Source organism: Bos taurus, unplaced genomic scaffold, assembly GCF_002263795.3.
Source record: "Bos taurus isolate L1 Dominette 01449 registration number 42190680 breed Hereford unplaced genomic scaffold, ARS-UCD2.0 Leftover_ScbfJmS_713, whole genome shotgun sequence".
NCBI lineage: Eukaryota > Metazoa > Chordata > Mammalia > Artiodactyla > Bovidae > Bos > Bos taurus.
The window spans coordinates 504,900-532,432 of record NW_020192012.1 but is presented as its reverse complement, the minus strand read 5'-3'; the positions used below and the strand labels follow the sequence as shown (position 1 = coordinate 532,432).

Here is a 27,533-nt window from a genome sequence, read left to right as displayed (position 1 = left end):
AGTGAGCAGGGGCCTCACTTCATGTTTGATGAATGAATACTTGAAACAGAAGTATCTAGTGCAACACAGATCTGACCAACAGCTACAAGGCCCTGGGTAATGTGATCTATGCATAAGGTCAGTGGAAAAAAGACTGTGGAGGGGACGGTAGAGAGGAGGTTGTGTCTTGCTGGGGACCACACACTTGGCATTATTCTTCGAAGGTTCCCTATGCAGCAGGCGCTGATCAGGGTGCAGGGGAAAGAACAATCCCTCCCACCAGACCTTCATCATCCAGAGGAGGAGGAAGACAGTTCAGCAACAGCCACACCACGTGCCAAGAAGGGCCGCTCCAGGAGGACCCCTAGGGACACTACCAAACCTGAGCAAGAACACTGCTGCCTATTTATTATTAGAAAAACAAAACTCCCATTTACAGAACAATACATATAATTACATCACAGTTGCACACAGAGAAATGAAAGTTGGATAAATACAACCTTTGTCTTACATCCTCAGTGGAATCCTGGCCGACAAACCCTGGCACTTCGCATCCAATAAGCTGAACCCAGTGAGAAGGATGGGAAATGGAAGAGGATCCCTCAGGGGCAGCTCACCTGGTCAAACCTGTTCACATCGTTGGACAGCAGGTTGACTATCTGGCCTGTGGTGGTCTTCCCCATGGCCGAGCTACTCAGGCGAAGTGTCTGAAATGAGACAGGGAGACAGAAAACTGGATTCCTAAGGTGATACCAAGTCATCTTAGAACATAACACAATGGAGCATGTGTTCCAGGGGTCTTGAGTGGTGTCAGCAGGAGCAGGATGACCCCTGACAGCATGGCTCTAGGGACCCTTGTTCAGCCTCTAACTCCTGAGTGTGGCAGCAGCCCCTCCAGCAAGGACGGCAAAGGCAGGAGCAGGAGGTAGAAGCAAAATCCCCACCCTATTTCATTGAACTTGGACCTGTCTGAAGGGTAAAGGGTGTAGGTTTACACTTAAGAGACAACTAAGTAATTTTGAGCCAAATTAGATGAGAGCAGAGAGGCTAATTTAAGGAAGGAAATTTGGAGACTTGGACTACAAATCTGGACTCAATCATTAATTCTGTGGGTGACAATATTTAAACACTTCAGGCTTAGATTGTTCATTCTGAAATGAGCAAGTATAATATTCAAAACACTTGCTGTGAGGAAACTGTGTTCTTAACACCAGTCTGCTGACCTACAAAAACCAAAACCCGTGTTACATAATCCCTTTATTTAGTAAGAAAAATGCCCTAGAGATCTGAGGAAACTGAAGACACACCAGGAGCTGCTTCAACAGACCACCAACTGGAGCCACTGATCCAAACACAATTTTACACTTTATAAAAATGCTTTGTTTACTCTTCAAGTTAGAGAAAACCAATGATCAAGTGAGAATGTAAAATGATATAACCACAATGGAAGAGAATACGGAAGTTACTCAAAAATTAAACAAATTATCATACAATACAGAAATTATAGTACTAATGATATACTCAAGAAAAGCTAAAAACGCAAACTTGAACAGACAATTTAACTCATATTCAGAGCATCTATGTTCACAATAGCTAAAAGGTGGAAACAACTGTCCATTGACAGATGAGAGGATACACAGAATGTTGTATAGACCTATAATGTAATGTTATTCTGTCTTAAAAAGGAATTAAATTCTGACACCTGCTATAACACGGATGAACCTTGCAGATATTATGCTACAGGACATAAGCCACACACACACACAATGACAAACACTGTATGATTCCACTTAACAGAGGCACCTACAATAGTCAAATTCACAGAGAAGAAGAACGGTGCTGGGTAAGGGGACAGGGGTTGGGGAGTTAGTGTTTAATGGGTGCAGAGGTTCTGTTTGGGAAAAACAAAAAGTTTCAGAGATGAATTATGGTGATGGCCACCAACAATGTGAATGTACCTAATGTCACTAAATGCTGCATTGAAAAGGAGTGAAAATAGGACACTTTATGCAGTGTATATTTCCCCACAATAATAAAAAAAAAAGATCAATGATCAAAAGCCAAAAGTAACTTTACCAAATTTGTGACAATGTATTAATAAATAAATGGTAAGTCATTTTTACTTATGGAACCTCCCATAGGATCATTCAAAATTCAGCTGAAAAGAGCATGAAAACGCTGAATGGGCCATGTTAGGAGTGGCAGATGTGCAGCCTTAGAGATCCCCTGGAGACCTGCCCCAGCCTGGAATCCATGGTGTAGACAAACTACAGCTACGAGCTTAGCAGCCACTCCATTTCTAACACTCGACCTGGTTTCTTCCCAGGACCAGGGATCAGGAGGTGGGGCCCAAGATGAACCACAAATGTTCAGAGGGGACTTTCAGAGCTGCTCTGTCGCACCAGTTTTTGGGTCCTAAGGAATCAGTCCACCTGTAACCTGAAAAGGAGTGTCTTGTTTCTACAACAGCAGGACTCTAGATGCAAGGCTGTGAACAAGGAAATCTGTCTTTCCCATGTTTCTGGAATTTCAGATTATGTCAATGGTGTAATCCCCACAATTTCTGACTTCATATAGGAACCATCTTTTGGGTATAATTAAGGCAGCAAATGAACATCTCGGGAGATGGTTACATTCACATAAGCCAACGTGCCAGGTCAGATCACGTTTCCAAAAGGCAAGATTTCAAAGTGTTAGAGGGGAGAGGAAGAAAAACAAGTGGACAATGGCTCACCTATGCAGCAAAGAGTGAGCTTTGACTAAACCATCACCTCACACCTAACTTAAAGCTTTCACAATGCAGTTCTGGTAAAATTTCATATTTATTATGAGAGTTATGGAGAAGGACATGGCAACCCACTCTAGTATTCTTGCCTGGAGAAATCCATGGACAGAGGAGCCTGGCAGGCTATGGTCCGTGGGGTCACAAAGTGTCGGATACAACTGAGCAACTAGCACTCACATGAGAGTTAAGCATGATCTAAAAAGACAAACATTTAGCCAATTGGTGGGAAAATCTTGAGTATCCACCTCCTAAATGGTTAAAGATGCAACAGAATAACAAAGATGATGTTGAATGGCAATGAAGACCCTGACTGGAATGTGTTGGCACAGCTCAGATTTCCACATCACCCAGAAGGAAACCAACTCAGATGCTGCTGCCAAACAAGACAGTGAGGTCTCCAGGTTCACTCAGTCCCGGGATGTACAAGACTCTGATCAAGGAGAGATGAGACGACATCTCACTTTCTGCTGACAGAAGTATTCCGAAGAAATGGAAGCTCTAAATAAGTAGCAACCAGGTAAAAGAAGCAATATTTTAAATTTAAGCTGTTTGGGTTTATCTTTCAATGAGGGCTATATTTATTAATAAAAATTGCGTATGCTTAAGGTTACCACATGATGTTTTATATAAGTACACATTGGGAAATGATTACTATAGTAAAACCACTTAAAATATCCACTACCTAATACAGTTATCCTATTTTACATGTGTGGTGAGAACATTTAAGATCTACTCTCTTGGAAAATTTCAAGGCTACAATACAGTCAAATAAGGATTTTTTTTTTTTTTTAAAGCAAACAGTCTGAGGCAAAGAGGTATCCAAGGTCAAATTTAAACAGAATCCTTCAGTTCTTGACACTTATATATCTGTGGCAATACCTTTGTAAAGATACCTGAGATCCTTATTCCTTCTATACTAGTTTAGACCAGGGTAAATTGTGAAATAATTTCCTGGCATTCCTCAATACAAAATCGGTGAACACATTAAATTAGTTCTAATTAAAAGTGCTATGATGCATACTGAAGATAAAAGGAAATATTGTATTAAAGTAGCTTAAATGAAGAGCAACAAATTCTCTCTAGAATGAATGAAACTGTAAAATTTCAAGTTTTATCTCAAAAACCCTACTATTTTCTTTAATATCATTAACAACAATCACATCCATAGAATATAGTGAGTGAGTCTATATTTGGCATGAATTCTCTTTATATTTTCTCTAATTAACATAACTATATTGAATATAATTAGATGGGTCTTTTAAAATTATAATCATTCCCTTTCTCAAATACATTATCTGCTTCTAGATATAGTTTTATAGATCCAATATCCTTAGTTCCCTTTTAAATAAATATCTGATGTAAATTAAGGTTTTAATGAACAACAAAAAAATTTTCTATAAACAGCACTATGGGATATAAGCATGAAGACACTAACAATCGGCTTGATACTTTTGATACTTATTTTTAAATATTAATTTAATATTTTAAAAATATAATTTAATATTAATTTAATACTACAAATTTAGTGGGTATTATGCCACAGCCTATGGCTAAAAGTTATCAAGGGCAGCCCTCATGTGATCTCAAAAGAAAACTTTTCATTATTTATTGGTAAAGTTTACTTCAACAACAACAAACTTGGCTTAATGCAAATAGCAAGCTTCTCTAGGAAGGTGTAAATGATCCCAGTTATGTAATTTTTAGTTTATAGAGAACCTTCCCTAAATGTCCCTGATGCTTCAGGAGAGGTACACACCATGGTACCGAGCAACACTCACCTTGCGGTAGATCATGTGGCACACGGCTACTCTCAGCCTCATCCCCACGCGCTGCATGTGGTAGAAGTACAAGTGGTGCAGAACGGCCCACAGGAGCACGCAGGCACTCAGCCCCGCCGCGTAGCCGTAGGCTTCGTGCAAAGCGGCAGAATCGGTGGGATTGTAGTTTTCAAAATAACTAATCATTTTCCCCAAAAATATAGGTTGGACTACTCTGGTGCCTTCCTAAAAGAAAAGAAAAGCCTTAATTAGACATGTCAGTTTTTCTTAATACAAGATTTACTTTTAGCATTAGCAGGTTAAAAATACATTTTGACAAAACGCTACATTCATGGCTAATTTAAAAGAAAAATATACAGATCCACTATCTCCTATAAGACAAGTAGGCAACAGTTTAACCTTATGGCAAAATTTTACATTCAAAGATAGTAAAGCCTTAGTACTTTATGCCTAATACACTGTGGATACTCAGTATAAATATCACAACCAGTGCTTTAGAAGTCATTTGGCACAATACAAGTGAGCCTTAAGATGAATAAAGAAAAAGGTGGCAGAAGAAGAAATCTGCTTCCATATGAATTAGCCTGCAGGCAGCCTACCCCTGTCCCCTGTCCTCTCAATGACCCAGCCCAATAGAAAGTCAACCTGGTTCACATATGGGAGACACACTTTCATCACCTTCTTCAGGAATCTTTGTGAACTGATACCCTGGCACAAACACCCACTCCTTTCCATCCCAAACTCCACATGTCTGTAGATCAAGAGAAAGGAAACCAGCTTCATTTGGAAGGCCATAAAGAAATCAGGCTTGGCAGCTCTGCAGGCTCTCAGCTCCTGAGAGCACAGCCTCACTATGTCTCTACCCTATAGAAGTCAGAATGTTCCTTGGAGTAAAAAATTAAACATGGTGGAGGCCAAACTAAAAAATGATGTCTTCCGTGGCTCTCCATCCACCATCCACTGCAGGTGGGTTGGAAGAAATGTTCCCAATCCTCCCTTCCCCAAGGCTAAACCAATTGACACAAGGTGCACTGAGGCTTCTACCCCGAATAAGACTTAGGAAAGCAAGTTTCTTTTTCAAAGAAAAAGGCAAAGAAACAGCAACACCTACCTACCCTGCCAAACAGCCACTTCACCCCACAACTTACTTCCTCTCTCTAGTCACCCCTTGAAGGTCTCCTTTTCCCCAGCTTCCCTTTCCTTTCCCATCAAGGAAAACCACTCAGTGAATGAAAACCACTCACCTAAAGTAAACATCTCCACCCTCAACATCATTTCCTACACAGACTTCATAAAAGACAAAATGTTAAAAGTTTGAAAGTCTTTCAGGAACAGGGCTTTTTGTTTTTGGCAATCCCACCTTACTAACACAGACGGGATAAGCAACTGACAGGTTTGCTTTGACAGCTCTCTTCTATCTGTCTGAAGCTGAGGAAGCCACATACAAGAGGAAGGGAAGGAGAATCCATAACACCAAACAACAAAAAAACTAAGCATTTTCTTAGCCAACTAGTGCCTGATCAGGATATTTATCAAAAGATGTCCCCATGCCTCATATGGGTGTCTCATTAAACCTCAGCATTCTTGTCTTGTTCTACACACATGCACACACGCATGCACACACACACACGTTCACAGGCTGCACCAACTGCCTCTCCTTCCATGAAGTCAGGGACATTTTCATCTACTACAGAGAATAAAGAGAACACTATTTAGCTGAAGAAGTATAAGTAAGATGATCAGACAGCAGCAAAACGATCAGTTCTGATACATTTCCACCGTGTCCTGTCATCCATCCCAAGAGGCACAGAGACCTCTTGGAAGAGTCCCTCATACAGCAGATTGTCAAACACACTGTTTATAGAGTTTCCTGAGATGGGAATGTGGAGGCCACACAGATAAGCAAAAATGTCAAACTGTACACATGGGCAGTCCCAGCCCAGGTGTCGCCAAGGGCAGTCCAGTGCTGCAGTCACAAACCACCAGAAGCCCAGCAGGAATATCTGCCATCCCCAAATTTCCTGAAATTTATGATTCTTTTTGGGAATCACTGTTGCCTTTTACTCAGCTCTCCATTTGAGCCTAACATCCTTGTAATTACAGGAGAAATAAGAGTAATATCACTCACCAAAGAGAATATGGTTAAGTGCAACAAATCCAGCAAAAAAAAGTAAATAAAGACAGATCGCTACCACCTAAACATATCTGGTTTTTTCTTCGCTGAGAGACAATATTTAATAATTCAGTTGTGGGACTTCCCTGGTGGTCCGGTGGCTAAGATTCCACACTCCCAATGCAACAGACCAGGGTTAGATCCCTGGTCGGGGAACTAGATCCCACATGTGGCAACTAAGACCCAGCACAGACAAATAAATAAATATTAAAAAAAAAACAGTTTATCAAAAAGCCTCATTAAGGTATAATGCCAGTTTAGGGCCCATACCTTCCACTCATCTGTCAATTCTTTTTTTTTTTTTTCTTGGTAATGATTTTTCTTTCCTGGGAATAGAAATTTTCAAAAGATAATAAAGGTTTTCAGTCATGACCTGTTACTTTGATCTGATGTAATTTGGGAGGAAAGTCATTTGTTATTCTTAAGCACTATTTTGGGACTTCCTCCAATGGCTCAATGATAAGGAATTCATCTCAATGCAGGAGACACAGGAGATGCAGGTTTGATCCCTAAGTTGGGGAGGTCCTCTAGAGGAGGAAATGGCAACCCACTCCAGTATTCTTGCCTGGAGAATCCCATGGAAAGAGGAGCCTGGTGGGCTACAGTCCTTGGGGTCACAAAGAATCAGACACAACTGAGTAACTGAGTACAAATGCACAAGTTTTCCTCTAACAAGGAGCAGTCATGGTAATTCAGAAAGGTGATTAAAAGTATAACATACAAGGAATTTCCATTCTGGCATAAGTTGCAACTATTGAAAACAGAAAATTGATATTATACTCCATATGAAAAATAACAGCAAGCAAAGAACAATTTTCCAGTAATTTCTCTCAAAAAAAAAAAATTGAAAGCAAAATAGTAAATAACACAAAACTGTGAAAACAAAACCCCAAAGTACATATAGAGAATAAGAATACACATATTAAATACGACTCTTGCAAGCTTCCAGAACACATAGGGCAGAAGTGATTACAGCCCTCAAAGGTAAACTGAGTAAATCCGTCTCCTCCACACATAAGGAAAGGTTAGAGATGAAGAGTCATTTAACAGGACAGCTATCAGCAGCATTTGTAATCTGTGAATATTTCCATTTCTGGCATTTGGTAAAACTGGCTGAGGCAAACCAGGCAAAAGATTTTCCGACTACCAGAAGATTAGTTCCTACATATGCTCAATGCTCCGTTCCAAGTATTATCTCCAAATCAAATAATGGTGTGAATCCCAAGGAAAGGTCCAATTTGAGAAGACTCTGTTTGTCTTGGAGAGTCTCTCAGAGAGGCAAGGAGCGCCTGTGGCTGGGGACACAGACACTGGTGGCAGCATTCCCAGAACCTAACCCCACCACGTGTACACAGGTGTGAGCACACACCACCAAGAAATTCTCTTATCTGCACATTCCCGATTCTCACCTTCAACTAATAAAAGAGAAAACAACTGAGAAAATATTCATTATCAACCAAGCTGCAGCTGCTGCTAAGTCGCTTCAATCTTGTCCAACTTTGTGCGACCCCATAGATGGCAGGCCACCAGGCTCCCCCATCCCTGGGATTCTCCAGGCAAGAACACTGGAGTGGGTTGCCATTTACTTCTCGAATGCATGAAAGTGAAAAGTGAAAGTGAAGTCGTTCAGTCATGTCTGATTCTTAGCGACCCCAAAGACTGCAGCCTACCAGGCTCCTCCGTCCATGGGATTTTCCATGCAAGAATACTGGAGTGGGGTGCCAATGACTTATCCTGTCAACCATGAAACTAACCAAATTAAAATGTTCCTGATAAGTAGTGCAGTTCAGTTCAGTTCAGTTGCTAAGTCATGTCCGACTCTTTGTGACCCCATGAATCGAAGCACGCCAGGCCTCCCTGTCCATCACCAACTCCCGGAGTTCATTCAGACTCACGTCCATCGAGTCAGTGATGCCATCCAGCTTTCTTATCCTGTGTCATCCCCTTCTCCTCCTGCCCCCAATCCCTCCCAGCATCAGAGTCTTTTCCAATGAGTCAACTCTTCACATGAGGTGGCCAAAGTACTGGAGTTTCAGCTTCAGCATCATTCCTTCCAAAGAAATCCCAGGGCTGATCTCCTTCAGAATGGACTGGTTGGATCTCCTTGCAGTCCAAGGGACTCTCAAGACTCTTCTCCAACACCACAGTTCAAAAGCATCAATTCTTCAGCACTCTGCTTTCTTCACAGTCTAACTCTCACATCCATACATGACCACTGGAAAAACCATAGCCTTGACTAGATGGACCTTTGTTGGCAAAGTAATGTCTCTGCTTTTCAATATGCTATCTAGGTTGGTCATAACGTTTCTTCCAAGGAGTAAGCGTCTTTTAATATCATGGCTGCAGTCACCATCTGCGGTGATTTTGGAGCCCCAAAAAATAAAGACTGACACTGTTTCCACTGTTTCCCCATCTATTTCCCATGAAGTGATGGGACCATATGCCATGATCTTTGTTTTCTGAATGTTGAGCTTTAAGCCAACTTTTTCACTCTCCATTTTCACTTTCATCAAGAGGCTTTTTAGTTCCTCTTCAATTTCTTCCATAAGGGTGGTGCCATCTGCATATCTGAGGTTATTGATATTTCTCCCGGCAATCTTGATTCCAGCTTGTGCTTCTTCCAGCACAGCGTTTCTCATGATGTACTCTGCATATAAGGTAAATAAGCAGGGTGACCATATACAGCCTTGACATACTCCTTTTCCTATTTGGAACCAGTCTATTGTTCCATGTCCAGTTCTAACTGTTATTTCCTGACCAGCATATAGGTTTCTCAAGAGGTAGGCCAGGTGGTCTGGTATGTAATCTCTTTCAGAATTCTCCACAGTTTATTGTGATCCACACAGTCAAAGGCTTTGGCATAGTAAATAAGGCAGAAATAGATGTTTTACTGGAACTCTCTTGCTTTTTTGATGATCCAGTGGATGTTGGCCATTTGATCTCGTTCCTCTGCCTTTGCTAAAACCAGCTTGAACTTCTGGAAGTTCATTGTTCATGTATTGCTTAAGCCTGGCTTGGAGAATTTTGAGCATTACTTTACTAGCGTGTGAGATGAGTGCAATTGTGTGGTAGTTTGAGCATTCTTTGGCATTGCCTTTCTTTGGGATTGGAAGGAAAACTGACCTTTTCCAGTCCTTTGGCCACTGCTGAGTTTTCCATATTTGGTGCAGCACTTTCACAGCATCATCTTTCAGGATTTGAAATAGCTCCACTGGAATTCCATCACTTCCACTAGCTTTGTTTGTAGTGATGCTTTCTAAGTCCCACTTGACTTCACATGCCAGGATGTCTGGCTCTAGGTCAGTGATCATACCATCGTGCTTATCTTGGTCATGAAGATCTTTTTTGTACAGTTCTTCTGTGTATTCCTGCCACCTCTTCTTAATATCTGCTACTTCTGTTAGGTCCATACCATTTCTGTCCTTTATCGAGCCTATCTTTGCATGAAATGTTCCCTTGGTATCTCTAATTTTCTTGAAGAGATCTCTAGTCTTTCCCATTCTGTTGTTTTCCTCTATTTCTTTGCACTGATCACTGAGGAAGGCTTTCTTATCTCTTCGTGCTATTCTTTGAAACTCTGCATTCAGATGCTTATATCTTTCTTTTTCTCCTTTGCTTTTCACTTCTCTTCTTTTCACAGGTATTTGTAAGGCCTCCTCAGACAGCCATTTTGCTTTTTTGCATTACTTTTCCATGGGGATGGTCTTGATCACTGTCTCTTGTACAATGTCAGGAACCTCTGTGCATATTTCATCAGGCACTCTGTCTATCAGATCTAGGCCCCTAAATCTATTTCTCACTTCCACTGTATAATCATAAGGGATTTGATTTAGGTCATACCTGAATGGTCTAGTGGTTTTCCCTACTTTCTTCAACTTAAGTCTGAATTTGGCAATAAGGAGTTCATGATCTGAGCAACAGTCATCTCCCAGTCTTATTTTTGGTGACTCTATAGAGCTTCTCCACCTTTGGCTGCATAGAATATAATCAATCTGATTTCCATGTTGACCATCTGGTGATGTCCATATGTAGAGCCTTCTCTTGTGTTTTTGGAAGAGGGTGTTTGCTATGACCAGTGCATTTTCTTGGCAAAACTCTATTAGTCTTTGCCCTGCTTCATTCCTTATTCCAAGGCCAAATTTGCCTGTTACTCCAGGTGTTTCTTGATTTCCTACTTTTGCACTCCAGTCCCCTATAATGAAAAGGACATCTTTTTTGGGTGTTAGTTCTAAAAGGTCTTGTAGGTCTTCATAGAACTGTTCAACTTCAGCTTCTTCAGCATTATGGTTGGGGCATAGACTTGGATTACTGTGATACTGAATGGTTTGCCTTGGAAACAAACAGAGATCATTCTGTTGTTTTTGAGACTGCATCCAAGTACTGCATTTCAGATTCTTTTGTTGACCATAATGGCTACTCCATTTCTTCTGAGGGATTCCTGCCCGTAGTAGTAGATATAATGGTCATCTGAGTTAAATTCACACGTTCCAGTCCATTTGAGTTCGCTGATTCCTAGAATGTCAATGTTCACTCTTGCCATCTCCTGTTTGACCACTTCCAATTTGCCTTGATTCATGGACCTAACATTCCAGGTTTCTATGCAATATTGCTCTTTACAGCATTGGACCTTGCTTCTATCACCAGTCACACCCACAACAAGGTGTGGTTTTTGCTTTGGCTCCAACCCTTTATTCTTTCTGGAATTATTTCTCCACTGATCTCCAGTAGTATATTGGGCACCTACTGACCTGGGGAGGTCCTCTTTAAGTATCCTATCATTTTGCCTTTTCATACTGTTCATGGGGTTCTCAAGGCAAGAATACTGAAGTGGTTTGCCATTCCCTTCTCCAGTGGACCACATTCTGTCAGACCTCTCCACCATGACCCGCCTGTCTTGGGTGGCCCCATGGGCATGGTTTAGTTTCATTGAGTTAGGCAAGGCTGTGGTCTTAGTGTGATTAGATTGACTAGTTTTCTGTGATTATGGTTTCAGTGTGTCTGCCCTCTGATGCCCTCTTGCAACACCTACCATCTTACTTGGGTTTTCCTTACCTTGGACATGGAGTATCTCTTCACAGCAGCTCCAGTAAAGTGCAGCCACTGCTCCTTATCTTGGACGAGGGGTATCTCCTCACCGCTGCCCCTCCTGACCTTGAATGTGGAATAGCTCCTCTAGGCCCTCCTGTGCCCGTGCAGCCACTGCTCCTTGGACGTGGGGTTGCTCCTCCCAGCCGCTGCCCCTGGCCTTGTGCATGGGGTAGCTCCTCTCAGCTGCTCCTGCGCTGTCGCAGCCTGGCACTCTCGGCTGCTGGCCCTGACCTCGGACGCTGGGTAGCATCCCCTTGATAAGCAGGAACAGGGTCAAACACTGCCCCCTTAAACCCTTTCCCTTCGACATCAATCTATGACCACATGTATATTCTTTCCACAAACCAATTGAGCGTATAGTTTTATTCTTTCACAAGAATTCTTCACAAATCTGAAATCATAAAGGATCTTTAAAAGAACTGAATTTAATACCACCACATCCATTATTCAGGATTATCTGAGAGTCTGAGTCTCTGAGGCAGACTTTTTATTTGGGGCATACAATGTGGCATGCAGAATCTTAGTTCCCTGACCAGGGATCAAAAACCTTGGCATCTACTATGGAGAACAGTGTGGAGATTCCTTAAAAAAACTGGAAATAGAATTGCCATATGACCCACCAATACCACTGCTGTATATACACACTGAGGAAGCCAGAATTGGAAGAGATACATGTACCCCCAATGTTCATTACAGCACTGTTTACGATAGCTAGACATGGAAGCAACCTAGATGTCCATTGGCAGATGAATGGATAAGGAAGTTGTGGTATATATCCACAACAGAATATTACTCAGCTATAAAAAAGAATGTATTTCAACTGGATGCTTGGGGCTAGTGCACTGGGATGACCCAGAGGGATGGTATGGGGAGGGAGGAGGGAGGAGGGTTCAGGATGGGGAACACATGTATACCTGTGGTGGATTCATTTTGATATTTGGCAAAACTAATACAATTATGTAAAGTTTAAAAATAAAATAAAATAAAAAAATGTAGAGAGAGAAAAAAAAAGAATGTGTTTGTGTCAGTTCTAATGAGGTGGATGAAACTAGGGCCTATTATACAGAATGAAGTAAGTCAGAAAGAGAAATTCCAGTACAGTATATTAATGCATATATATGGAATTTAGAAAGACAGTAACATCAACCCTATATGCAAGACAGCAAAAGATATACAGATGTAAAGAAGAGACTTTTGGACTATGTGGGAGAAGGAGAGGGCAGGATGATATGGGAGCATAGCATTGAAACATATATATTACCATATGTAAAACAGATGACCAGTGCAAGTTGATTCATGAAGCAGAGCACTCAAAGCTGGTGCTCTGGACAAGCCAGAGTGATGGGGGAGGGAGGAAGGTAGGAGGGGTAGGAGGGGGATTCTGGATGGGAGAACACATGTACACACCCATGGCTGATTCATGTTGATATTTGGCAAAACCACCACAATATTGTAAAGCAATTAGTCTCCAATTAAAATAAATAAGTTAAAATTCATTTTGATATTTGGCAAAACTAATACAATTTTGTAAAGTTTAAAAATAAAATAAAATTAAAAAACAACAACAACAACAACACCAAAACAAAAAACAAAAAAAACCCTGGCATCTGCACTGGGGACATGGAGTCTTAACCAGTAAACTGCTAGGGAAGCTCAAGGCAGACATTTAGTGGTAGAGTCCTTGGTATTCAGCCTCAGGAAAGCACCTGACAGTGGGTCCCACCTGTTGCTTCTTAGGGTAACTTCTTGCAGGGTTAGCTTAGATGCCAGAACTTCTGAGTGGGTAGAATTCCTTCTCCACCTTAATGCACTTGAAACATTTCTCACACAACTTCCCCATATCTCATTCATGGGGAAAAAAAACACAAAAATAGAAACAAACTATCAAAGTTTTACCAAACGCTTGACTGAGACATATAAGCAGAAAAGAATGGGTTTGTAAGAAAAAACCAATAGACAGAATCTTTAGAAGTGGGTGAAAGGTGACAAAATGTAGAGTTGAGAAAAAACCAAAGATAAGGAGGAAAAGCAGTGAACCTGTGGAAATCATAACCATCAGGATTCCAGACATACTAGCCTTCACTCGTCTCTTACACACTGGTCTTCATCCTGACCACACCTTAGCATCACCTGGGAGGGGACTGGTGTACTCTGACACCCAAGACCCAGCCTCCAGAAACTGGTTTAGGTTCAACTGATTAGGGTGGAGAAGGTTCTCCCTGTAGATTCTGGAGGCAGAAACTAACCGCATGTAAGTATCTGCTAACCTCCACTCTCGCACTGTCATGGCATCTGAGCCTGGAATGGCTGCAGACCTAATCTGCAGGAATTACAAGGAATTACAATGATCACAAAGACTTTTTACCAGAGTTCCATTGCACATTTCATGCTTCCAGAAAAGTCCAGAGATTACAGTATTAAAATTGAAAATGTATCTATTTCAGAATTCTCCACAGTTTATTGTGATCCACACAGTCAAAGGCTTTGCAAATAGTAAATAAGGCAGAAATAGATTGTTTTACTGGAACTCTCTTGCTTTTTTGATGATCCAGTGATGTGCCATTTGATCTCGTTCTCTGCCTTGCTAAAACCAGCTGAACTTCTGGAAGTTCATTGTTCAGTCGTATTGCTTAAGCTGGCTTGAGAATTTTGAGCATTACTTACTAGCGTGTGAGATGAGTGCAATTGTGTGGTAGTTGAGCATTCTTGCATTGCTTTCTTTGGGATTGGAAGGAAAACGACCTTTTTTCCATCCTTTGGCCACTGCTGAGTTTTCATATTTGGTGCAGCACTTCACAGCAATCATTTCAGGATTTGAAATAGCTCACTGGAATTCCATCACTTCCACTAGCTTTGTTTGTAGTGATGCTTTCTAAGTCCCACTTGATTCACATGCCAGGTATTCTGGCTCTAGGTAGTGATCATACCATCGTGCTTATCTGGTCATGAGATCTTTTTTGTAACAGTTCTTCTGTGTATTCTGCCACTCTTCTTAATATCTCTACTTCTGTTAGTCCATACCATTTCTGTCTTTATCGAGCCTATATTTGCATGAAATGTCCTTGGTATCTCTAATTTCTGAGAAATCTCTAGTCTTTCCCATTCGTGTTGTTTCCTCTATTTCTTTGCACTGATCATGAGGAAGGCTTTCTTATTCTCTTGCTATTCTTTGAAACTCTGCATTCAGATGCTTATATCTTCTTTTCTCCTTTGCTTTTCACTTCTCTTCTTTCACAGGTATTGTAAGCTCCTCAGACAGCCATTTGCTTTTTGCATTTACTTTTCCATGGGGAGGTCTTGATCACTGTCTTTGTCAATGTCAGGAACTCGTGCATATTTCATCAGGCATCTGTTCTATCAAGATCTAGGCCCTAAATCTATTTCTCACTCCACTGTATAATCATAAGGGATTTGATTAGGTCATACCTGAATGGTCAGTGGTTTTCACCTACTTTTCTTCAACTTAAGTCGAATTTGGCAATAAGGAGTTCATGATCTGAGCACAGTCATCTCCCAGTCTTATTTTTGGTGACTCTATAGAGCTTCTCCACCTTTGGCTGCATAGATATAATCAATCTGATTTCTGTTGACATCTGGTGATTCCATATGTAGAGCTTCTCTTGTGTTTTGGAAGAGGGTGTTTGTATGACACAGTGATATTTTCTTGGCAAAACTCTATTAGTCTTTGCCGCTCATTCCTTATTCCAAGGTCCAAATTGCCTGTTACTCCAGGTGTTTCTTGATTTCCTCTATTTGCATCCAGTCCCCTATAATGAAAAGGACATCTTTTTTGGGTGTTAGTTCTAAAAAGGTTTGTAGGTCTTTCATAGAACTGTCAACTTCAAGCTCTTCAGCATTATGGTGGGGCAGTAGACTTGGATTACTGTGATACTGAATGTTTGCCTTGGGAAACAAACAGAGATCATTCTGTCGTTTTTGAGACTGCATCCAAGTACTGGCATTTCAGATTCTTTTTTGTTGACCATAATGGCTAACTCCATTTCTTCTGAGTAGTCCTGCTCCGTAGTATAAATAAATGGTCATCTGATTAAATTCACACGTTCCAGTCCATTTGAGTTCGCTGATTCCTAGAATGTCAATGTTCACTCTTGCCATCTCTGTTTGACCACTTCCAATTTGCCTTGATTCATGGACCTAACATTCCAGGTTTCTATGCAATATTGCTCTTTACAGCATGGACTTGCTTCATCACCAGTCACACCACAAACAAGGTGTGGTTTTTGCTTTGGCTCAACCCTTTATCTTCTGGAATTATTTCTCCTACCATGAGATTCCAGTAGTATATTGGGCACCTACTGACTGGGGAGGTCCTCCTTTCAGTTACCCTATCATTTTGCCTTTTCATACTGTTCATGGGGTTTCTCAAGGCAAGAATACTGAAGTGGTTTGCCATTCCTTCTCCAGTGGACCACATTCTGTCCAGACTCTCCACCATGACCCGCCTGTCTTGGGTGGCCCCATGGGCATGGTTTAGTTTCATTGAGTTAGGCAAAGGCTGTGGTCTTAGTGTGATTAGATTGACTAGTTTTCTGTGATTATGGTTCAGTGTGTCTGCCCTCATGATGCCTCTTGCAAATAGAAATTTTCAAAAGATAATAAAGGTTTTCAGTCATGACCTGTTACTTTGATCTGATGTAATTTGGGAGGAAAGTCATTTGTTATTCTTAAGCACTATTTTGGGACTTCCTCCAATGGCTCAATGATAAGGAATTCATCTCAATGCAGGAGACACAGGAGATGCAGGTGTTGATCCCTAAGTTGGGGAGGTCCTCTAGAGGAGGAAATGGCAACCCACTCCATATTCTTGCCTGGAGAATCCCATGGAAAGAGGAGCCTGGTGGGCTACAGTCCTTGGGGTCACAAAGAATCAGGACACAACTGAGTAACTGAGTACAAATGCAACAAGTTTTCCTCTAACAAAGGAGCAGTCATGGTAATTCAGAAAGGTGATTAAAAGTATAACATACAAGGGAATTTCCATTCTGGCATAAGTTGCAACTATTGAAACAGAAAAATTGATATTATACTCCATATGAAAAAATAACAGCAAGCAAAGAACAATTTTCCAGTAATTTCTCTCAAAAAAAAAAAATGAAAGCAAAATAGTAAATAACACAAAACTGTGAAAACAAAACCCCCAAAGTACATATAGAGAATAAGAATACACATATTAAATACGACTCTTGCAAGCTCCAGAACACATTAGGGCAGAAGTGATTACAGCCCTCAAAGGTAAACTGAGTAAATCCGTCTCCTCCACACATAGGGAAAGGTTAGAATGAAGAGTCATTTAACAGGACAGCTATCAGCAGCAATTTGTAATCTGTGAATATTTCCATTCTGGCATTTGTAAAACTGGGCTGAGGCAAACCAGGCAAAAGATTTTTCCGACTACCAGGAAGATTAGTTCCTACATATGCTCAATGCTCCGTTCCATAGTATTATCTCCAAATCAAATAATGGTGTTGAATCCCAAGGAAAGGTCCAATTTGAGAAGACTCTGTTTGTCTTGGAGAGTCTCTCAGAGAGGCAAGGAGCGCCTGTGGCGGGGACACAGACACTGGTGGCAGCATTCCCAGAACCTAACCCCACCACGTGTACACAGGTGTGAGCACACACCACCAAGAAATTCTCTTATCTGCACATTCCCGATTCTCACCCTTCAAACTAATAAAAGAGAAAACAAACTGAGAAATATTCATTATCAACCAAGCTGCAGCTGCTGCTAAGTCGCTTCAATCGTTGTCCAACTTTGTGCGACCCCATAGATGGCAGGCCACCAGGCTCCCCATCCCTGGGATTCTCCAGGCAAGAACACTGGAGTGGGTTGCATTTCCTTCTCGAATGCATGAAAGTGAAAAGTGAAAGTGAAGTCGTTCAGTCATGTCTGATTCTTAGCGACCCCAAGGACTGCAGCCTACCAGGCTCCTCCGTCCATGGATTTTCCATGCAAGAATACTGGAGTGGGTGCCAATGACTTATCCTGTCAACCATGAAACTAACCAAATTAAAAATGTTCCTGATAAGTAGTGCAGTTCAGTTCAGTTCAGTTGCTAAGTCATGTCCGACTCTTTGTGACCCCATGAATCGAAGCACGCCAGGCCTCCCTGTCCATCACCCAACTCCCGGAGTTCATTCAGACTCACGTCCATCGAGTCAGTGATGCCATCCAGCTTTCTTATCCTGTGTCATCCCCTTCTCCTCCTGCCCCCAATCCCTCCCAGCATCAGAGTCTTTTCCAATGAGTCAACTCTTCACATGAGGTGGCCAAAGTACTGGAGTTTCAGCTTCAGCATCATTCCTTCCAAAGAAATCCCAGGGCTGATCTCCTTCAGAATGGACTGGTTGGATCTCCTTGCAGTCCAAGGGACTCTCAAGACTCTTCTCCAACACCACAGTTCAAAAGCATCAATTCTTCAGCACTCTGCTTTCTTCACAGTCTAACTCTCACATCCATACATGACCACTGGAAAAACCATAGCCTTGACTAGATGGACCTTTGTTGGCAAAGTAATGTCTCTGCTTTTCAATATGCTATCTAGGTTGGTCATAACGTTTCTTCCAAGGAGTAAGCGTCTTTTAATATCATGGCTGCAGTCACCATCTGCGGTGATTTTGGAGCCCCAAAAAATAAAGACTGACACTGTTTCCACTGTTTCCCCATCTATTTCCCATGAAGTGATGGGACCATATGCCATGATCTTTGTTTTCTGAATGTTGAGCTTTAAGCCAACTTTTTCACTCTCCATTTTCACTTTCATCAAGAGGCTTTTTAGTTCCTCTTCAATTTCTTCCATAAGGGTGGTGCCATCTGCATATCTGAGGTTATTGATATTTCTCCCGGCAATCTTGATTCCAGCTTGTGCTTCTTCCAGCACAGCGTTTCTCATGATGTACTCTGCATATAAGGTAAATAAGCAGGGTGACCATATACAGCCTTGACATACTCCTTTTCCTATTTGGAACCAGTCTATTGTTCCATGTCCAGTTCTAACTGTTATTTCCTGACCAGCATATAGGTTTCTCAAGAGGTAGGCCAGGTGGTCTGGTATGTAATCTCTTTCAGAATTCTCCACAGTTTATTGTGATCCACACAGTCAAAGGCTTTGGCATAGTAAATAAGGCAGAAATAGATGTTTTACTGGAACTCTCTTGCTTTTTTGATGATCCAGTGGATGTTGGCCATTTGATCTCGTTCCTCTGCCTTTGCTAAAACCAGCTTGAACTTCTGGAAGTTCATTGTTCATGTATTGCTTAAGCCTGGCTTGGAGAATTTTGAGCATTACTTTACTAGCGTGTGAGATGAGTGCAATTGTGTGGTAGTTTGAGCATTCTTTGGCATTGCCTTTCTTTGGGATTGGAAGGAAAACTGACCTTTTCCAGTCCTTTGGCCACTGCTGAGTTTTCCATATTTGGTGCAGCACTTTCACAGCATCATCTTTCAGGATTTGAAATAGCTCCACTGGAATTCCATCACTTCCACTAGCTTTGTTTGTAGTGATGCTTTCTAAGTCCCACTTGACTTCACATGCCAGGATGTCTGGCTCTAGGTCAGTGATCATACCATCGTGCTTATCTTGGTCATGAAGATCTTTTTTGTACAGTTCTTCTGTGTATTCCTGCCACCTCTTCTTAATATCTGCTACTTCTGTTAGGTCCATACCATTTCTGTCCTTTATCGAGCCTATCTTTGCATGAAATGTTCCCTTGGTATCTCTAATTTTCTTGAAGAGATCTCTAGTCTTTCCCATTCTGTTGTTTTCCTCTATTTCTTTGCACTGATCACTGAGGAAGGCTTTCTTATCTCTTCGTGCTATTCTTTGAAACTCTGCATTCAGATGCTTATATCTTTCTTTTTCTCCTTTGCTTTTCACTTCTCTTCTTTTCACAGGTATTTGTAAGGCCTCCTCAGACAGCCATTTTGCTTTTTTGCATTACTTTTCCATGGGGATGGTCTTGATCACTGTCTCTTGTACAATGTCAGGAACCTCTGTGCATATTTCATCAGGCACTCTGTCTATCAGATCTAGGCCCCTAAATCTATTTCTCACTTCCACTGTATAATCATAAGGGATTTGATTTAGGTCATACCTGAATGGTCTAGTGGTTTTCCCTACTTTCTTCAACTTAAGTCTGAATTTGGCAATAAGGAGTTCATGATCTGAGCAACAGTCATCTCCCAGTCTTATTTTTGGTGACTCTATAGAGCTTCTCCACCTTTGGCTGCATAGAATATAATCAATCTGATTTCCATGTTGACCATCTGGTGATGTCCATATGTAGAGCCTTCTCTTGTGTTTTTGGAAGAGGGTGTTTGCTATGACCAGTGCATTTTCTTGGCAAAACTCTATTAGTCTTTGCCCTGCTTCATTCCTTATTCCAAGGCCAAATTTGCCTGTTACTCCAGGTGTTTCTTGATTTCCTACTTTTGCACTCCAGTCCCCTATAATGAAAAGGACATCTTTTTTGGGTGTTAGTTCTAAAAGGTCTTGTAGGTCTTCATAGAACTGTTCAACTTCAGCTTCTTCAGCATTATGGTTGGGGCATAGACTTGGATTACTGTGATACTGAATGGTTTGCCTTGGAAACAAACAGAGATCATTCTGTCGTTTTTGAGACTGCATCCAAGTACTGCATTTCAGATTCTTTTGTTGACCATAATGGCTACTCCATTTCTTCTGAGGGATTCCTGCCCGTAGTAGTAGATATAATGGTCATCTGAGTTAAATTCACACGTTCCAGTCCATTTGAGTTCGCTGATTCCTAGAATGTCAATGTTCACTCTTGCCATCTCCTGTTTGACCACTTCCAATTTGCCTTGATTCATGGACCTAACATTCCAGGTTTCTATGCAATATTGCTCTTTACAGCATTGGACCTTGCTTCTATCACCAGTCACATACACAACAAGGTGTGGTTTTTGCTTTGGCTCCAACCCTTTATTCTTTCTGGAATTATTTCTCCACTGATCTCCAGTAGTATATTGGGCACCTACTGACCTGGGGAGGTCCTCTTTCAGTATCCTATCATTTTGCCTTTTCATACTGTTCATGGGGTTCTCAAGGCAAGAATACTGAAGTGGTTTGCCATTCCCTTCTCCAGTGGACCACATTCTGTCAGACCTCTCCACCATGACCCGCCTGTCTTGGGTGGCCCCATGGGCATGGTTTAGTTTCATTGAGTTAGGCAAGGCTGTGGTCTTAGTGTGATTAGATTGACTAGTTTTCTGTGATTATGGTTTCAGTGTGTCTGCCCTCTGATGCCCTCTTGCAACACCTACCATCTTACTTGGGTTTTCCTTACCTTGGACATGGAGTATCTCTTCACAGCAGCTCCAGTAAAGTGCAGCCACTGCTCCTTATCTTGGACGAGGGGTATCTCCTCACCGCTGCCCCTCCTGACCTTGAATGTGGAATAGCTCCTCTAGGCCCTCCTGTGCCCGTGCAGCCACTGCTCCTTGGACGTGGGGTTGCTCCTCCCAGCCGCTGCCCCTGGCCTCGTGCATGGGGTAGCTCCTCTCAGCTGCTCCTGCGCTGTCGCAGCCTGGCACTCTCGGCTGCCGGCCCTGACCTCGGACGCTGGGTAGCATCCCCTTGATAAGCAGGAACAGGGTCAAACACTGCCCCCTTAAACCCTTTCCCTTCGACATCAATCTATGACCACATGTATATTCTTTCCACAAACCAATTGAGCGTATAGTTTTATTCTTTCACAAGAATTCTTCACAAATCTGAAATCATAAAGGATCTTTAAAAGAACTGAATTTAATACCACCACATCCATTATTCAGGATTATCTGAGAGTCTGAGTCTCTGAGGCAGACTTTTTATTTGGGGCATACAATGTGGCATGCAGAATCTTAGTTCCCTGACCAGGGATCAAAAACCTTGGCATCTACTATGGAGAACAGTGTGGAGATTCCTTAAAAAAACTGGAAATAGAATTGCCATATGACCCACCAATACCACTGCTGTATATACACACTGAGGAAGCCAGAATTGGAAGAGATACATGTACCCCAATGTTCATTACAGCACTGTTTACGATAGCTAGACATGGAAGCAACCTAGATGTCCATTGGCAGATGAATGGATAAGGAAGTTGTGGTATATATCCACAACAGAATATTACTCAGCTATAAAAAAGAATGTATTTCAACTGGATGCTTGGGGCTAGTGCACTGGGATGACCCAGAGGGATGGTATGGGGAGGGAGGAGGGAGGAGGGTTCAGGATGGGGAACACATGTATACCTGTGGCGGATTCATTTTGATATTTGGCAAAACTAATACAATTATGTAAAGTTTAAAAATAAAATAAAAAAATGTAGAGAGAGAAAAAAAAAGAATGTGTTTGTGTCAGTTCTAATGAGGTGGATGAAACTGGGGCCTATTATACAGAATGAAGTAAGTCAGAAAGAGAAATTCCAGTACAGTATATTAATGCATATATATGGAATTTAGAAAGACAGTAACATCAACCCTATATGCAAGACAGCAAAAGATATACAGATGTAAAGAAGAGACTTTTGGACTATGTGGGAGAAGGAGAGGGCAGGATGATATGGGAGCATAGCATTGAAACATATATATTACCATATGTAAAACAGATGACCAGTGCAAGTTGATTCATGAAGCAGAGCACTCAAAGCTGGTGCTCTGGACAAGCCAGAGTGATGGGGGAGGGAGGAAGGTAGGAGGGGTAGGAGGGGGATTCTGGATGGGAGAACACATGTACACACCCATGGCTGATTCATGTTGATATTTGGCAAAACCACCACAATATTGTAAAGCAATTAGTCTCCAATTAAAATAAATAAGTTAAAATTCATTTTGATATTTGGCAAAACTAATACAATTTTGTAAAGTTTAAAAATAAAATAAAATTAAAAAACAACAACAACAACAACACCAAAACAAAAAACAAAAAAACCCTGGCATCTGCACTGGGGACATGGAGTCTTAACCAGTAAACTGCTAGGGAAGCTCAAGGCAGACATTTAGTGGTAGAGTCCTTGGTATTCAGCCTCAGGAAAGCACCTGACAGTGGGTCCCACCTGTTGCTTCTTAGGGTAACTTCTTGCAGGGTTAGCTTAGATGCCAGAACTTCTGAGTGGGTAGAATTCCTTCTCCACCTTAATGCACTTGAAACATTTCTCACACAACTTCCCCATATCTCATTCATGGGGAAAAAAAAACACAAAAATAGAAACAAACTATCAAAGTTTTACCAAACGCTTGACTGAGACATATAAGCAGAAAAGAATGGGCTTGTAAGAAAAAACCAATAGACAGAATCTTTAGAACTGGGTGAAAGGTGACAAAATGTAGAGTTGAGAAAAAACCAAAGACAAGGAGGAAAAGCAGTGAACCTGTGGAAATCATAACCATCAGGATTCCAGACATACTAGCCTTCACTCGTCTCTTACACACTGGTCTTCATCCTGACCACACCTAAGCATCACCTGGGAGGGGACTGGTGTACTCTGACACCCAAGACCCAGCCTCCAGAAACTGGTTTAGGTTCAACTGATTAGGGTGGAGAAGGTTCTCCCTGTAGATTCTGGATGCGGAAACTAACCGCATGTAAGTATCTGCTAACCTCCACTCTCGCACTGTAATGGCATCTGAGCCTGGAATGGCTGCAGACCTAATCTGCAGGAATTACAAGGAATTACAATGATCACAAAGACTTTTTACCAGAGTTCCATTGCACATTTCATGCTTCCAGAAAAGTCCAGAGATTACAGTATTAAAATTGAAAATTTTCATTCTGCACAGTTGGAAAAATAACATGTTCAGAAAAAAACTATATTTAAGAAACATTAATAAAAAGATGAGTCAAAATTAGCCTGGAAAGTTATCTATAAAAGGAGAAGAAGAATTAGAATAGAGCTAACAATGATATCAGACTTCTTTAAGTAACCTTTTCTTGATTTTGGAATCATGAAAACATTATACAGAATTATGATTATAAAATAACTAAATTTTTAAAAAGCAATTCCTAAAATTTTAGAGTAAAATTACATAAAAGTACCTAAATATATACACCCATCCTGTTGGTTTGCAGAGCCATACAAAAAAGAACTATCAAAAGTGATTTGAAACAAAATAATTTAAAAACACATTCGCTGCGTGATACACCCAAATGAACACAGTATGAACTCCAAAAAAAAAATAAAAAATATTAGATTGGTCTCAAAAGTCACTTTATAAGGTACAACAAATGAATAATTATGTTGATATCATTGAGAATTGGGCTTAGACATTGGACAAAGAGAATAGATGATGGGGGAAAAGAGACATGCAAGAAAAATAACAACAAACTGGAAAATTCTGAAAGAGATGGGAATATCAGACCACCTGACCTGCCTCTTGAGAAACCCATACACAGGTCAGGAAGCAACAGTTATAACTGGACATGGAACAACAGACTGTTTCCAAATTGGAAAAGGAGTACGTCAAGGCTGTATATTGTCATCCTGCTTATTTAACTTATATGCAGAATACATCATGAGAAATGCTGGGCTGGAAGAAACACAAGCTGGAATCAAGATTTCCGGGAGAAATATCAATAACCTCAGGTATGCAGATGACATCACCCTTATGGCAGAAAGTGAAGAACAACTAAACAGCCTCTTGATGAAAGTTAAAGAGGAGAGTGAAAAAGTTGGCTTAAAGCTCAACATTCAGAAGACTAAGATCATGGCATCCGGTCCCATCACTTCATGGGAAATAGATGGGGAAACAGTGGAAACAGTGTCAGACTTTATTTTTGGGGGGCTCCAAAATCACTGCAGATGGTGACTGCAGCCATGAAATTAAAAGATGCTTATTTGGAAGGAAGGTTATGTCCAACCTAGAAGGCATATTAAAAAGCAGAGACATTACTTTGTCAACAAAGGTCCATCTAGTCAAGGCTATGGTTTTTCCAGTAGTCATGTATGGATGTGAGAGTTGGACTGTGAAGAAAGCTGAGTGCCGAATAATTGATGCTTTTGAACTGTGGTGTTGGAGAAGACTCTTGAGAGTCCCTTGGACTGCAAGGAGATCCAACCAGTCCATTCTAAAGGAGATCAGTCCTAGGTGTTCTTTGGAAGGACTGATGCTGAAGCTGAAACTCCCATACTTTGGCCACCTCATGCGAAGAGTTGACTCACTGGAAAAGACTGATGCTGGGATAGATTGAGGGCAGGAGGAGAAGGGGATGACAGAGGATGAGATGGCTGGATAGCATCACCAACTTGATGGACATGAGTTTGGGTGAACTCTGGGAGTTGGTGATAGACAGGGAGGCCTCACATGCTGCAGTTCATGGGGTTGCAAAAAGTCGGACACAACTGAGTGACTGAATTGAACTGAAGTTTTTATGGTGACAGTTGGTAACTAAAATTACTATGTACTATATCAAATATTAAATCACTAATGATGTATACCAGAAACTAATAAAACTTTGTAAGCCAATCATACTTCAATTAAAAAAATTCTTTTAATTTTGCAATAAAATCTTACATATACTTAGAAAAAGAAAAGAAAATGGATTGAAAAGCATCACCCTCATTTGTAACTCAAGGTCATCACGGTGGCTATTACTGACACCTAAGGGCTAACACGATGCTCTCAGGAACCAGCAGGGCACACAGCAGGTCTGCTCTGCAGGTCCCCGTCCACTTGGCTCAAGGCCCCCTCCTCCTTTCCCTTGCTGTGTGGTCCTCAGTGGTTGCTCTCAGCCCACAGTATCTTTGCCACCAGCAGCCACTCTTCAGCCTCCTGGGTTGAGCAAAGTAAGGGACACATGGAAGAAAGGACTGGAAATAAATGCAAAGACCACTCAGCTCCTGGGGAAAAAGCTGTGAGTTGAGGCATAAAGCCCACTGTGGGAAACAGAGGATTCTGTTTACTTCCTGCCCATCAGCTGAGCTCCAAAGTGAAGATTTACACAAACATGTGCTTCCCAACCTCCACCTGGACCAGAGACCATCAGTAAAAGTGGCCTCAGACAAAGGACAAGTGACCAGACAAGACCAAGCCACTTTTTAGGGTCCTGGGAAAAGGACATAACTCCCAGCCACTCCTCCCCTCTCAGAGGAAGGGACTGGGTGAACCCACTCTGGCTCTCTGAGGTCACCCCACTTACACACCAGCAGTGGAGACCTCACCTCTCAGAGAGAAGTGCTAATGACTTGGGGAGGTGGTCTCTGTGACTCAGGCCCAGGCAGAGGCTTCAGGCTCCTCCTCTCCATCCTGAGGGACCCAGGCAGGCAGAGACCTGTCCTCTCCACCCTCAGTACCCGTGGAGGTGCACACAGGGGCCAGGAGTGCTGGGAGCTCTCTGGCTGTTCTGTTCTAATTAGGGGTGACCAGCAAGTGCTCCACAGCCTGGTACTTGTTTCTCTGAGGAGTAGAGATACTCCTCACTTCTCATAGGACAGAGGTTTTTGAATCTCAAAATCCTGAAACCTAAAAGCCTCACCCTACTGGCGTCATCCTGTTTTTTCCCACTGGTGCCGCCAGGAGTACCTGGGAGGCCCTGCTCGTGCTGTGGGTGGAAGGAACACACTGCTTGGGACCATGGATGATCCACGGGGCATGCTGTGCACCCAAGGAATTGAAAGAGGGCTGGAGGTCACCAAGGAAACACGTTTGTGTTTTACAGACTTCTGGGTTGAATTTACATTTTCCACTGTCTAAAATACAAAGACCAACAAGCAGTACAGATAGATCACAACATGGGAAGTTGCTTCATAAAATCAGTTATTTAACTAAGTAGCACTGCTACTAGTACTAGCAGTACTACCACACAGATGAGCCCCTACATTCAAGGTCCTCTACTCCCCACTTCTCCACCATGACCACCCAAAAACCAATCTCCTAAAAGAGAGGCTGGAGCTCTATCACTTGTACCTTATGCAGCCCCTAGGGACCTTTATGGACCCTCAGGTGGCTCAGATGGTAAACAGTCTGCCTCTAATTCAGGAAACCCGGGTTTGACACCCGGGTCAAGAGGGATGGTATGGGGAGGGAGGAGGGAGGAGGGTTCAGGATGGGGAACACATGTATACCTGTGACGGATTCATTTTGATATTTGGCAAAACTAATACAATTATGTAAAGTTTAAAAATAAAATAAAATTTAAAAAAAAGAAGATCCTCTGGAGAAGTAACCCACTCCAGTATTCTTGCCTGGAGAATTCCATGGGCAGAGGAGCCTGGCAGGCTACAGTCCATGGGGTAGTAAAGAGTCGGACACGACTGAGCAACTAACACTTTCACTTTCAGTAGGATGTATTCCAGGGGCTGGACAACTTTGAAACCAACACTCCCAGCACCACAGTGGGGCAGATTCGCTCTCAGGAAGAACTCCAGATCCTGCAGGCTCTCTCTCTATGTCTGCTTCTCCCATGAGCTGCCGTAGCCAAGAACCAAAGCTCATATTAGGATGGAATCCATCCAAGGCTTAGCGACCCCACCCAAGGAGCCAACAGCCCAGGACAGCAAGAAAAACCAGCAGCTCAGTTCAAACCCAGCCACATGGTCTATGCTTTGAGACCCACTTGACTTTAAGCTTCTTTAGCATCCAGTACCAAAGAGAAACTAGAGAACCAGGGGCAGCAGAGAAAGACCTGCTCCAGGATATGATCAGACATTAAACCTGGAGACCACTCGTCCAACCAGGCACCTGGCATGAGCCACAGGCAGACACCAAGGCCCC

At 41.9% G+C, this 27,533-nt stretch overlaps 1 protein-coding gene across 1 annotated transcript in view; it reads right to left on the bottom strand.

The window, feature by feature from the left end:
• The window catches only part of LOC528412 (ATP-binding cassette sub-family C member 4), a 209,142-nt gene that overhangs the window by 171,020 nt on the left and 10,589 nt on the right, over nucleotides 1–27,533 (bottom strand). The window contains exons 4-5 of the mRNA XM_059884492.1: nucleotides 4,543–4,767; nucleotides 597–686 (exon numbers count right to left, since the gene is read on the bottom strand). Of these exons, the coding sequence (XP_059740475.1) occupies nucleotides 597–686; nucleotides 4,543–4,767 (315 nt within the window). The remainder of the gene's footprint in view (nucleotides 1–596; nucleotides 687–4,542; nucleotides 4,768–27,533) is intronic.